The 14,369-nt window shown below is 39.6% G+C and overlaps 1 protein-coding gene across 12 annotated transcripts in view; it reads right to left on the reverse strand.

The window, feature by feature from the left end:
* DLG2 (discs large MAGUK scaffold protein 2) overlaps nucleotides 1-14,369 on the reverse strand; it is a 983,561-nt gene that overhangs the window by 605,121 nt on the left and 364,071 nt on the right. Inside the window, exon 1 of one of the 12 annotated variants that reach the window (XM_054269777.1) lies at nucleotides 13,572-14,262. The exons of 9 other annotated variants lie outside the window; for them this stretch is intronic. In XM_054269777.1, the coding sequence (XP_054125752.1) occupies nucleotides 13,572-13,673 (102 nt within the window). In that variant the 5' untranslated portion in view covers nucleotides 13,674-14,262. Of the gene's footprint in view, nucleotides 1-13,571; nucleotides 14,263-14,369 lie in introns of those variants that run through there. 2 more of the 12 variants (XM_054269781.1, XM_054269782.1) reach the window with 2 other exon arrangements.

Here is a 14,369-nt window from a genome sequence, read left to right on the forward strand (position 1 = left end):
CTCAAAAGACCAGGACTTTTAGATTGAAATAGCTGGGTAACCTAAACAGAGATATCTCTTCAATGCTTATCTGCATTGACATAAGAAGCAAGAAGGAAAGAATTGTCACCAAGACCCATGGGACAAGCTTCCAGTTCTTCCCTTATTTTGACCCATACAATGTATATGACAGAGATGGGCATTTCCAGAGGCATTCCCAGTACAAATATCAAACAGCTTGATATAATTTTTCCTTAAGCCCAGTGACTAGAAGTTCTCAATAGACTTCCAAAGGATTTTTTTAAATGCAGATATTTAGAACAAAAAAAAAAATATATATATAGCAAGTTACAGAGCTCCTTAAAATAATTCGGAGCTTTTTCCACTTGCCAAAGTGCATCTGTTCTGAAGCGTGTTTTCCATTGTGGGATTGTACCTGAACCTGACCTGTGCAGACAGCAGCTGAGCACAACAGTGCACTTTGGAGCAGGGAATAGCAGCAAGTCAATGTGTCTCTAAGCAGTCTGCACCCTCCTTAGGGGTCAAGCGCTAGCTCAGAGCAAGCTGCTAAATGGTTGTTTGTACGATCTCTGCAGGCAAGCAGAGAGGGGTATCCACAGCCAAAGAAGGGATGAAAACAGCTGTAGTTGATAGCAAACACTGCCAGAAGGTCACCACCACCTGGAGGGTCGTTGTTTCAAACCAAAAAGCTGTCGAGCTCAGGCGTTTCTGATCATATTTAGAGCATTTAATTATAGTTCATATTTTTAGCATTAGAGAAAACACATTGAAAAAAATAAACTGCTTTGCTCTTTTTTTGGGATCTCACCTGTTAAACCATAAATATGAACCTATAAGGTCTTTCTTTTGGGAATGGCACTGCAACTTTAAGCATCATTATATAATCCTGTGTCAGGAATAGAATTATTCTAGTTGCACACCACAGGTTCAAGCGCACTGTTATAAACAGGAGAAATTCACTTCATTTTAAAAAGTCCACACAGAGAAAATGTAATTTGAAGAGTTACAAGTTCAAAAAACATTCAGCTCTTTCCAGTTCTCAGCACCTTCTCTTTTGTCCTGCAACAGCTTCATTATTTTCTTATTCTTTGCAGTACATGCCAGTCTTTCTGAATGAAAAGAAACCCTTCCACATTAGTCACAACAGGAAAACAAATTTTGCTTTGCAGCTGGTGAATGAAGATTATCAGAACTTTTATTCACATGCAGAAGATAACAATATAATAGCTAAGGAACACTGATGAAATGCTGTGTTTACTCTCATTTATCAGTTTTGCAAACTGTGACTCGTACTCAAAAGAGCTACCTAGTTCATGACTGCAGTACTTCTGTTTGGTAAATTTTGTGCCCTAAATTAAACTAAAATCCAACAGATACCGGGGGGCACACATAGTGTTATACTTAATACTCATTTGATGTTTTGTGGAGCTATTTTATGATAGGAAAGCAAGAGAAGATGGGGCTTTGTGCCACTTCAAAAGACATCAATATGTTCAGACAAAATAACCAAATTTCTTTAGTTGCCAAGTCTGACTGAGGCCTGAGAAAAGCAACTCAATAAGAAGTCCTAACCATAATTTCTGCAGCTAAACTCCACAAAGGAATAGAGTCTTATTAAGTGCTGTGCCTTGGTGTTTAAATCAGTCATTTACAAGGTTTAGCCAAATCTGGAATTACTAAAATGGAGGTATTTCACTATAGCACAATATCCGTCTGTGTCTCTGCATCAGCTTCTCATCATCTAACTAGAGGAATAAATTATGCAGGAAAATAAAAGCAGAATCTGCTCCCTTTTCTTGCCTTATTTTTAGTTGCAATTAATTCAAGGAGTTAAAGCCCTCTTAATAAAGAAATGCTTAAAATACATCAGCTAGATTTAACTTATTAGGGTTTTGACAACAAGTCATGTTGTTATTTACTGCAGCATTCGAATATCCATTTGACTTCTTAATCTTGCATAAGAACTTTCAGGGATGTGACAACATGAATTTTCTATATAAGGTAAATAGACTCTGCATCACAAACATTTTTGACACTTTCAAATGCAGTTTACAGCCTTAAACAGACATTCCGCTTCTCCCACCCACCCACCATCATCCAAGGCCTAGAGTCACCAAAGTTTCAGAATTAAGAGTGGGAGTATTACTAATCTAGCAGGTAAGGGCGGAGCTCAGTGACCTGCTTGTTTGTATGTCCATATGTATGACAGGTTATGGACACATATCCCTATTCCTGTCTGTGATTCTCTCTGGGAGTGCCCTCCTGACTTCCCTACCCAAACCAACCACATCAACTGACCTGGGGTCTAACAGTGAATTTTAAGTAAGAGCCAGGAACAGCAGAGAAGGCAAATATGCATATTGGAGAAGTCAAGCAAAGGAGGAAATAAGGCATAGGATGAATAAAGGAAGCACTGGAGAAAAAGAAATTCTGCATGGGCAGATCCTTAGGAGGTACATAATTCCTGTCAAAAGGCAAGGGGGCTGGTTCCTAATTATCGCAAGGATCTTGACCTTAGAGTCTCACAAACTCTTCCTGAACTCATAAATGGAGGCATAAAAGGAGACAAAAGCCCCTACCATCCTGGTCCCGGGCAACACTCCCAGCCTTAATCAGCAGAGGGCAAAGAAACTTGCTACATATGTTTATTAGATCAATGGAAGAACAGGGAGCAACATTCAGAACTGCCAACTTCCTTTCCCTAGTTTTAAACTCTGGTTTATGCTTCCCAGATTTCCTTATGTTTTAGCTGCAGTGATATTTCACCTTGCATTACTTAAAACCCAAACCATTTATTCTGCAAAGAGAGGTGTCTGGCTGCATGCTAAATCACCTCTCATTTCTCCTGCTTTCAGTGAGTTTGGATGAGGTCATTTATAGAGGTTCTTTCTAATCAACATTTCTAAGATTCTGTGATTACTTTGATGTGTTCTTATGATGTGAGATGACCCATTCCTATCTTCACTCCTTTATTTTATGAATAACTGAAGACAGTAGAAGAAAACTCATCAGACTACAGGACAACTAATTCTCATCTAATAACAGAAACTTTATTAACTCGTGGAGCCCTATGCTGGCCCTCCTGGTGAATAAAAACAGTCAAGAAACAGCTGGTGTTTGCATGCAGAATGTGGATTAGTTTGAGAGCATCTCCATTTCTCTGGCTCAGCACACAATTGGAATGAGTTTTCATTCCAATTGCAAGGGAAAGTTGCTAATGCAAAAAGTGGTGCAATCTAGTATCAGTAAGAGATTATTACATCAGATCCGCTCAGATTAGGCAATTGTAGACAGCAAATCAAACCTCTGTTTTAGGAAGCTGCCTCCAACACAAGGAGCAATATCCTGATGTTCAAGTCCCAGCTCTGTGATGGAGATGCTGCTCCCCTGTCCCTGCAGCTGTACCTGACATGAGGAAGCAAGCCTGAAGACTCTGCAACAAAACCACTTTCAATACAAAACCTCTCACTTCATAACCAGATCTTGCAATCTTCTGAAAGTTTCTCTCATATAGCCTCTAGTCCCTCTCTGTCGCCTCACTTCCAACACCTTTACAGGGCTGTGATCTTCAAGCACTGAAAAGACATACCCTTAATGCTGAAAAATTAAAGGCTTGCATGTCTGGAACTCACGTGAGGGCTGATGCATATAGTAAAGAGTGCAAAACACCAGGGCTTTGAGGAGGTGGTGCAACAGTCTCCTCTGTAATACGTACATACACACAAAATTAGACCCACAAGTGCATTTTCTAGGTCAACTTCTTCTCCCTCCTCTGCTCTCACCGCCTCCCTTGAGTTTTCTTAATTGTTCTGGGAAGGAATACATGTTTTAAAATGTATCACCAAACTTTATCTTATGAAAACATATTGTCCTGGTTATTTTATATCCCAAACTACTGTGCATGGAATATTAGTCCTCAGTTAATTTTGCCAGTGCAAAAATGGCCTATGCTTTCTTATGCTGTCAAGTGTTTAGTTGCTACACAGCTAAGTTATTATCTTAAGCTAAGGACCAGGAACCTGAGCAGAAAGACTGATACAGACAAGGGAAAGAAACAAGTAGGAAAAGTATTTTTTATAGCTACAGTGCAAAACACTACTACAGAAACACTGAAAAGACCTTCTCTCACAGCTCTGCAGATTGTTGTATCCTGAATTTCACGCAGCTCTACAGCACTTTGCTTAATTTCTTGTAGACTGCAGAACCTAGGATATAATGTGCAGTTTGAGAGCCACATGGCCCTCTGAACTGGGCTGAATGTCCCTCCCAGTGATCAGCCTAACCACAATTCCTGAACACTCCCAAGATTTGCATGATGCAGTTACCGATTTGCCTTCTTGCAACAGGTGTACTTTCATCTGCTTTTCAGCTTCCTTCCTTGTGTATCATCCCCTTATGACTATTTTTAAATAATCTTTGCAAAATAAAAACTCAGCCAGAGCTCTGGATATCGCTTCTTCCCTTCAGCAATTTTATATAATAAATTAGACAATAGTAGCACTATCTTGGATGGGTGGAGGTAAGAGCCTGTCAGCACTTTCCTTTCAAATCCACTTTTGCAGGGATTTGCAAATCACCTACAACAATCTGATACGGGAAAAAGAGGGGATGTGAAACCTCAGACCTGAAGGATGAACCTAAAAAAAAGCATGAGTAATAGCATTTCAAGGTGTGCCTGAAAGAAAGAGTGTGGAAAGAGGGACTCAGGAAAAAAAAAAAAAAAAGGAGATACTTTGATTTTCAATAATGTAATTCCATTTTCACTTATATCCTCCCCATCTTTGCCTAACCATGGCTTTATGTTGGTCCTTAAACCAATTGTATTTACATGGTTCATTTCACTTCAGTGCTGTTTACACACAATAACGATTAATTCTCAATATTCCTCTGAGGCAGGTATTATCAACTTGATTTTCTAGAAAGAGATGCAAGGCACAGTTTTCCTCAGGCCACAACAGGAATTCTATGTGAGAGCCAGGAATAGAAATAAGGAGTTCCCATTCCCTGTCCTAAATCAAGGTCACAGAACCGTCTCTGGCTCAGTCTATTTTCTCAATGTTTTATGGAGGTGACTCTCCTGTTATGGAACTATGCTTTACACAGACTGGGATTTCCCTAGAACGTGTACAAAATTCAAGTCATCTCACTGCCAGCCACTGACAACACCTCTGATAAATAGGGTAAGGGCCAGGACTAACACAGTTTAACAATATACTGTTCACAGGGCTGTTATAAGCCTTACAAGGTGATAGGCAAGAGTGCATTACTCATTTAAATGCCTTTTTTATCTATGAAACATTTTAATTCTCTGAATTTAAACTCCTCTTCCTACTTGAAGCACCCGTGACTGGTAAAGGTTAAGTGGTTAAGTAGCTAAGAAGGGAAGTATTGGAGGGTGGAGCACCTCTGTGCTGGGCACAGGGTCTCTGTGCTCAGCACACGTTTCTCACAGTTTTGGGCTCAGACCTCTAACCCAGCACACCTGGGTACATTCCAGATGGACTGGCACATGTGTGGTGGTCACAGGTCCAGATGCACCCAGCCTGACAGAGCTGTTCTGGTTAGATAACTTTGACCTACTGGTTACATTTCTCAAGATCAGAGTGGCGGAATCACGATTGAGCCCTTATGCTACATCAACTATGCTAAATGCACCAGTTTCTCAGCATGACTCTTGGTTCTCAGGCCAAGTGGTTGGGAGAGGCCCACATCCATGTTGCTACTAAAGTAGCATCTTTAATAAATGAACAAAAGATGTGTTTCATGCTCTCAAATATTACCAAAAGGCAAAGGGCAGGGGTGGGAGGTGTTTGAAGATAGAGGTTTGCCTTTAGGCTGCAAGTAATCTCCCCTGATACAGTCTCATCCATACTTCCTCTTGGAAGAGGTTCCTGGAGTGAACAATCCTTCAAGCTACATCTACAAATTGTCTTGAAAGAGATTGAGATCATCACAAAATTCAGCACAGGGAAATATCTAACAATTTTTCAATATGGAAAATCAGGAATTGAGTACTTGAGTATAATCATTAGTCCTTGTCTTAGAAATACAGTTATATTCTAAATATTGGCAGCTGGTCCAAGGCCTGAAGTTACAACCCTGTTTCTATAGGGGATGAGCTCACATCCTGCAAGTGATGTGTCTACATTCCTTCTCAGGCAACTTTGTGCTGGCACAGGCTCTTTACCACATCAGACACATCTACAGAGCCTCCAGGTGATTCACTGTGTGGACTTTGGTGCTGACAGCACCTTATGACTTTCTGAACATTCATATTTAGCATGTTTCATCTTAATTACGCTGAACAGCTGTCAGCATGTCCTAAAGGAAATCTCCCCAAAACAATCTGTCAGGATTCTCAGAATCAAGGTTTCTGAAATGTCAGTTTAAGGAAAAAATGAAAAACTGTCCTGTTTACCAAGAGTCAGTCTCCCAGAAAACCTGCTTTTCTGGCTTGGTGGGGATCATTTGAGTAGCTAACAGGTGCAATTCTTCATTGAAGTTGGGTGAAGATTTTTACTTCCCAATTTTTACTTCCCTTTTACTTCTCAGAACACTCAAGAGCTAAGTGACTCAAAAGAATAGCTCAAACTGCCTTAATACTTCATCAGATCATTCTGTGCCATCTCTCCTGGGATTACAGATCATTAACTTCTAGAGGGAGTCAGAGGAATTCCCATCAGTAATCTTCTCATTGAGGTTTCCATTACATTCAGCACAACCCCCAGCTAGGCTTTCTTGAGAAATCCTGTCCTTCATGTTTATGAATTCTATAGCAAATGCTTAAAGCTGAAGGAAGCACAATCAGAAAAGTGAAAGCAATAAATATATATACTTTAATAATGAGAATATTTCTGACAGCTACACTGGAAACATAAAAGCTACTTTTCAAAGATCAGGAGAACTGTTCAGTGACAGTTTTCAGTTCTATTGCTATTATCACTTAAATATATTTATATAACACTTCTTTATCACCATTCTCTTCTATGACATCTCTTACAGCTAAGATGAATGTCTATATATATCCCTCTCTTAGTCAATAATTAGTTTGCAAAATCAAGCAGCTCATGTAGCTGAGCACCAAGCCATTTATATTTGAAAGTACCTCATTTTATGTAATTATTATGTATAATTTGAAGCAAAAATACATCAAAAATTTAAGTGTCTGAGCAAACTCTGAACTTCTTCCATGTGTTTGTTCAGTAACCCTTAGCTATGTTCCTCCTGCCCTACTTTTTCCATAGGTAAATTTTATTGCAGTACTTAAGAACCACAACATTCAGGTCCTCTTTATTGCTAGCTGAAAAAAGAAACCCTTTTCCCACTATGGCTGTATGGTCAAAGGTACAGTCCAGAGGGCATTCACTGTGTCCTTTAGCTCCAGGTGAATTATAAGTAATTTGGAGTGGTGAATATCAGACTCCACTGCTGCACTACCAGAGAATGACTTGTAATGACAGAAGCATGACAACAAGATGAGGCTGGAACTAGGTGATACTTTAAAGTCCTCTCCAGCACAAACCACCCTATGATTCTATGACAGCAAGCAATGTGAGCCATCCAGCTGTTCAGGGGAGCTAAAAAGATATTCTGGCAAAATGTGGGAAAAAAACCCCACTGATTCAAAATGATGCAGGGATTGGGGATCTCACCTTCAACAGAACTTTCTTTCAGTGCATAAAACTTTTAAAAACCAAAACAAGACACCTTAATTTTAAAAAGCCACTTTCAGCATTGTTTTCTTAATTTAAATTGTCTCAGGGTACCTCCCACCAGGCACCCATTTCTGCCACGGTGTACAGGGAGCTTTTGGACACAACAGTGGCAGAAAGTGAAACACAGTACCCTCATACAAACACAAATATTTTTAACACCCGATCTTGATGCTTGAGAAATGCCTCAACATTTCCCTCCCAGATGTTGGCTAGTGCCAGTGGGTGACAGCTGGCAAGTGAACTCACTCCAATAAGAGAAAATGGTAACACTTGCTTGCATTCCCTGATCAGTGACCCAGTAACTCCTGTGTGATTGAGGGCATGAGCCCAAAACTTCAGAAGATTCACAAAACAACTTTTTACCATTTACAATCTAGCCAGACTTCACCAGCTTCCTTTTCACCTTGCCTCCTCAGGACCCTTGCCCAGACCACTGCCTTCTTATCCTACCCCTAAGTTGCTCTCTCTCCATCACCTGCCTCATGTCATTTTTAACACATGCCCCACCTGAACCTTCCTGCTGCTGCCTCCTACCTCTCCTTAGGTTTCTGCTATCCTGTGTCTCCTGTAATATCAACTTCTACAGCACCTGTCTGAGCTCAAGTTAAGAAACTCAGGATCATGTACAATGGCACAGTTTTCTCTGATACCAGAGTTCCGCTCAGTGCTCCTCAATGATGGGGAACAAAAAGTTCTGAAAAGTAGGATCCACTTCATACATTTTTCAATACTGGGAGGAGTCCTGACAGGGTCCCACAGCCTCATAAACTGCTACTTGCTACTCAGAAGATCTTGGACTGGTGGCCTTTGAGTAAAATGTGTGTAGTTGTTCTTTTCCCACACTGATGATGCGTGGGAACTGCTGGAGAGCTATCACTACTTCTTCAGCCCAAAGTGGTAAAGTGCAAGGGGTTAGTGAATGCCTGACAGAAGTAAAAAGATACAGCCAGGTAAATTTGCTTGGGTTTACACCCCATGTCCAGCTTGCATAAATGTAATGCCAGAGAAGACAACTCTCCCTGCCTTGAGCATTGTGCACTAATGCACAAATCCTCTGTGACTCAAGTGATCATGCTCAGAGCCTCTTGCCAATGGCAATGCTGCATCTCTTCTGCAGCTCCTTCTATTGCTGAGCACTTTTAGTTAAACACCACATAAGCCTAACAAGAATTATTCATGGAAGTAGGTTTCTCAGTGCTGCTGTCAATGTTATGCATAGCAAGTGGCAGCAATGTTCCAGCTGACTTACTCTGCTGATTGTCCATGAATAGGCACAAACTCTTTCACAGGGTTCTGGAACCCTATACAATATACCAGTCTCCACAGATGGATCACAGAAGTCAACATGACCATGGATATATTGCATTTTTACATCCCTCCAGTTCTGGCCCCCAAAAAAATCAGAAATTAAATACATCAGTGGAGTCAGAGTTCAGGTACACAACAGCAAGCAGCATGAATAGATTCACAGAATGAAGTGCTGATAAGAAGGGCTCAATCACAGCATCACACCTGTGTTTTGGGTTTTCCTTTGAAATACTGTTAATCTGCTTTTATAAACTGAATACATGTAAAATTTTGCAGAATACTTGGTGTGTTTCTGCTTAGTTTCATAAAAAAGGCATCCTGTTTCCACACCCCAAACCTACTCTGTAATGCAAAACAAAAACGGGCTACATGGGCAGGGCTGGGAGATTATTGTCAAAAAATCATTTGGAATTTGAGTGAGTGTTTTGTCTAGTTGCACTTCAGTTCTGTGGGTACATCAAGAAGCTAAAGCATGCAAGGACTTAAACAGGTCTGCAATGGATCATACCTCATTGGAGAAGTACTTTCCTGGGATCTCTAACTGCTGCTCCTTACACTAGCCAGATCTAAATTATGACAATACAGAGAATATTCTCAATTAAGAACTAAGTGACACACCAGACTTTCTTAAAAGGCTAATAATACCAGTACAGAAAACTACTAGTTTTCTAACAGTTTGATAATTATAAAAATACTAAATAGCAATGTCAAGATATCCAGTAATACTAGTTAATGTTTGTCTTAATAATAAAATCTCCTGCATTCCAATAATTTTTCAAACATAGAAGTTCTGGCAGTTGAAGAAACAAGTGGGTTTACTTGCATCCTCATCTTGGATAGTGGAATATGTCACTATTTGGCTGTTTCAGCTAAAACTGAGAAATAGCAGGAAAAACCCTACCAAAACCAGCTGTTTTGCTGGAGGACTGGTTGTAATAAATGTGAGAGGAGGAAAGAAAGGAGGCTGGGAAGAGAGGTAAGTATATCTTATCCCTTTAAAAAGAAATTAAATTATGCTAGGACAGATATAAAAATAAACCTAAATCAAAAAGAAAGTAGGATTAATCAAAATAGCTGGTCAAGGTCAACAAACAGAAAAGTCACTGGAATATCCTCAATATCTATTTTCAATATAAAGAAGTAAAAGAGGTAAGGCAGAATAACACTTTCATCTGAGAGTCAGAACTGTGACTGAAATATAATTTAAGAAACATATCAATCAACCTGAAATCCCTTCCCAGCACACTCTTAATAAGAGCAAAGTGAACAGGATATTGAGAGGCAGGAGATAACTCTTCTGCAATACTGAACAAACAATCCAGCAAAGTGAGTAAGCATATACTGACGTTTTAGCATGCATTTAAGCTTCAGCATCTTCAGTGAGAATCTGATATCTGCCCATGCACTCCTCTCGATGGAGATCCATGAACGTGGGCCTGTCTCACACACAAGCCTTCCTTCAATCTGTGGACATCAATCTGTCCAGTAGCTGTGGAGCTTCTTAAGGACTCAGGGGAGAGGCAGTCATGTGCCAACCGTGCAGGATTGTGAACAAGACAGTTCTGCACAGCACCTCCTGGCACCTGAGGGCTGTGTTTTACAGCTGCTCATCCTGTTTCTGCTTCAGCTCTGCACTGCTGTGATGGGAACATGGGTACTTCTCTACTAGAAACTGAACAAGTCTTTAAATGTGTTAAAGTGCAATCGTGACAATTCAGGTAGGCACTGACCCATCTTTCAAATTAAACTCCTCTGAATTGTTTGCAGTTTCAAAGTCAAGGATCACAAAACTGGACATCACTGAGAGGAAAGGTCCAGGACAACTATCAAAATCCAGGAAATCAAGTTGACAAGCAAAGCTTCCCACAGGCACAGTGAGAGCTCCTCCACTGACCTTCTTTGCAACACATGGTGTGGAAAGACGTGCACCCACTTCCTGCCCCACCCCACTAATTCCCTGGCACCACCTGCTAGGAATGAGAAGACAGTAAAACTGTCAGCATGGGGAAATGATACAAATGGGGAAATGATAAAATGGGTGTGATGGCTCTGAGGTGGCACATTTCTCTCACTCACTTCTCTGACCATAGGAAACAGAAGTCCGTATGTAACACAAAATTAAAAACTGCAAATCAAAAGTGTAAGCAATACTGCAATTTGCCCTGTCCTTTTGAAAGGAGTCAGTTTTGTAGCACTAGGAGATATTTGCCTACTTTGAATTCCTATTCCACTATCTTGGTATTACACTCTGAGGACCTATTTTCCCCTCTGTCACCCAGAATATAAAGTGTCATTTCAGGATATTACACTCTTTCCTGTGTTAAAGAACCACGTGATTCTAGAAGTCATAATATTGTGAGCATGCTTAGATCCATGACTTCATGTCATATGACTAAAACATCTCCCAAAAAGAAACAGTCTTACTTCTTATTCACACATCTTTGGTTGTTAACAATGGTTCTGCACCCATAAATCTAGAAATATAAGTGTCCAGAGCAAAGAAGTCATGAATTCATATACAGGCTGCAGAACAAAGAAAAATGAGAAAAAGCTATTTGAAGTGAGGTGATTTCTGTACATTTACCAGTGTATCTCGTGCATGCTTGATGGTGGTATCAAAGGGAACTAATTGGACACATGTTGAACCAGCCCAAGATAAATAAGTTCACTTGAGCTCCTTCATCTCCCTGAAAATGATCACTATCCCACACATCCACATTTCATTTGAGAAGTAGTTCATACACCACCACAAGAAGATAAAACATTGACTGTGACTAATGTAATGAGCCTGAAGCACTAAAGAAAGATGAGGGGAAAAAAAGTTTGGAATTTATGATTTTTGTTCTCTTGCTTCCTCCTAACAGGATCTGAAAATCTTGAAAGAACTTAAGTGCATCAAAGAATAACCTTTGAAAATCATGCATACAGGCAGGAATACAAATTGGATAGTAGTCCCTAGGCCACTGGCCTACCTTTGTAGAAGGGTGGCTTATATTTAATTTCCCCTGACTAACAATTCACCTTTATGAATTAGAATTTAACATTTGGAAACAAGAGGACTTAAGGTTTGAAAGTTAAAGTAAAAAAAAAATCTTATACAAAATGCAAATTAAAAAGCTTCTTATCTGACAAACTCTTAATGCTATTTATATCACTAGTGGCATCATGACACAGCAATTAAATTATAACCCATTCACTAATAGACCATATTTTTGCCTATTTAAAACAGAAGGGAAGAAACAAAAAACTTTAGTTCAAGAAAGCCTCAAGTAACCAGACATATAGGCAGGCCATAGTTAGAGGAAAAGCAGAAGGTACACAAATAATTTGCATTTGACTATAACCAAGTTTGAGTTAGGGTATTACACCAAGCAATACATGAGCTGTCATTAACTTCTAGCTGATATACGTTTAGGCAGCATTGAGTCATCTACAACCTAGTCCATAAAGTCTTTTCATTTTATTTAGGCTACTCTGTCAGACAGGAACTCACAAAGCATACTATGTTCCCTAGTTTGTGGACTGTAGAACTAAAATTTTATTTTTGCAGTTTAGCTATTTTTAAGGATTAGCAAAGTTCAAGTATGAAGTTAATGATTTTAAGTAATTACTGACACTATTTTTTTAAAATATAACTGCTCATTTCCTACTCTATTTAGACATAGAGGAACAGTTTTAATATCATCCACTATTTAAGGAGAGCAAGGAAAAGGAATGGGACAAAATATGTAACCCCCTTGTAAAATCATTATGATTGACCCAGTGATCCAAGAACCAAACTTTTTCCCCAAAGACAATAAGTTTTAAAAACATGTCGTGAGTTCTGAATTATTTCAGTAAAATAACAAACATTGGTTATACTCAAACATCAATCCAGGATGTATATGGGGGAAAATAGAGTCCAATCCAACACCATTGTTAAAGAAATTGGGATGGGGTTGCATTACACAGCCAGGAAAAAAACTTCTCTGGCTAACTGCGCCACCTTATGATTTAAATTTAAATGGAAAATTAAATGATTGTCCAGTCCCTAGAAGAAAACACTTACTTAAAGATATTCCTCTAGACCTAAAAATGGGATCGGGAGCTTACTTTCTTACAGAGAAGTGCAGGGTTGTATACTTCAGCATTGCTCTTCTGGTTAAAAACCATGTCAGCAACATAAATGGAAAAAAATACATTCAGTCTTGCTGGATTGTGTTTTTGTAATAACAGTATACACATCCAAATCAATAAAGCCAGGCAAATAGCAGAGTAGTGGTTTAGCAATCTTAGCACTGTTAGCTAAGTATACAATCAACTCTAAAGCAAATGCTTCATAATCCATAATTCTCCCGTGTAAATCTCTGCTGGTATAACCCTGGGAAATAAGAAAGCTTTACTTCTGATTTTTTTTTCTCTAACGTTTAAAGCATGCCGGCAGTAAGCCCTAATTTATAGCCAACAGATCGCAATTTGCACTGAAATCTCTAGTCAGACATGAAATTAAACAGCACAGATATTCAAAGGAGTTACAGCATGCATTTAAATACATTAACCACATCCTACCTTGCATCCAAACATCAACGATAAAGTGTTGTTGGTGCATGCAACTTTGCAGTGGCAAATCATTGGTGTAAAGCAGTCAGGATTTTTAACAATAGGGCACATTCCTTTAGTGCTGCAGTAGTGGCAGCCTACTGAAGGCTGAAAACAAGTAGCTAACACAGCACATGGAGGGGCAACATATGCTGCTCAACAGCTAGCTTTCCTCTTGCTGGTCAGAAGCAGCCTGCTTGAATCTCTACCTGGGTCCCATTCAGCCATCCCCTTCTTTGTTGGTGAATCAACGATGCAACAACGATCACGGATCTCAGGATTTCCCTTCCTCTGGGAAATTAGTTTTTACATCGGGAAAAAAAAAAAAAGAAAAAAAAAAGAGAAATGGAAATGAGGGGGACTAGCAGGTGTGGCAGTATTAGCATGTAAAAGGATGTAAACGCCTACTCATAACAATCACATAAGATTGTCATGCTAGCTGAAGTGGGCTGAAATTATTCCATCGGAAGAAAAATACTGCAGCTCCTGATTTGGTAAAAAGCCAGTGAGTTGCTGCAATACATAGTCATAGTGTGGAGAGAAGAGAAAAAAAAATGACTTATCTAAGAAGCCAGGATCCTCAGCCTTTATCAATATGCATTCCAGTAAGGATTCCCTTCCCAGCGCCTCCCCGTGAAAAAGAATCAAATCAGTCGCAACTCCAGAGAAGCGATGACCTTTGCTTTCCCCAAATAGACGAATCTCAGCAGGAAACAAACTGTACTCAGAGCTGAAAATCACAGATGCTGGGAGTTTGTAATAAGAGAA

Source organism: Melozone crissalis, unplaced genomic scaffold (assembly GCF_028551555.1).
Source record: "Melozone crissalis strain CALT ecotype California unplaced genomic scaffold, PUWL_Pcris_2 ptg000008l_1, whole genome shotgun sequence".
NCBI classification, from domain to species: Eukaryota; Metazoa; Chordata; class Aves; order Passeriformes; family Passerellidae; genus Melozone; species Melozone crissalis.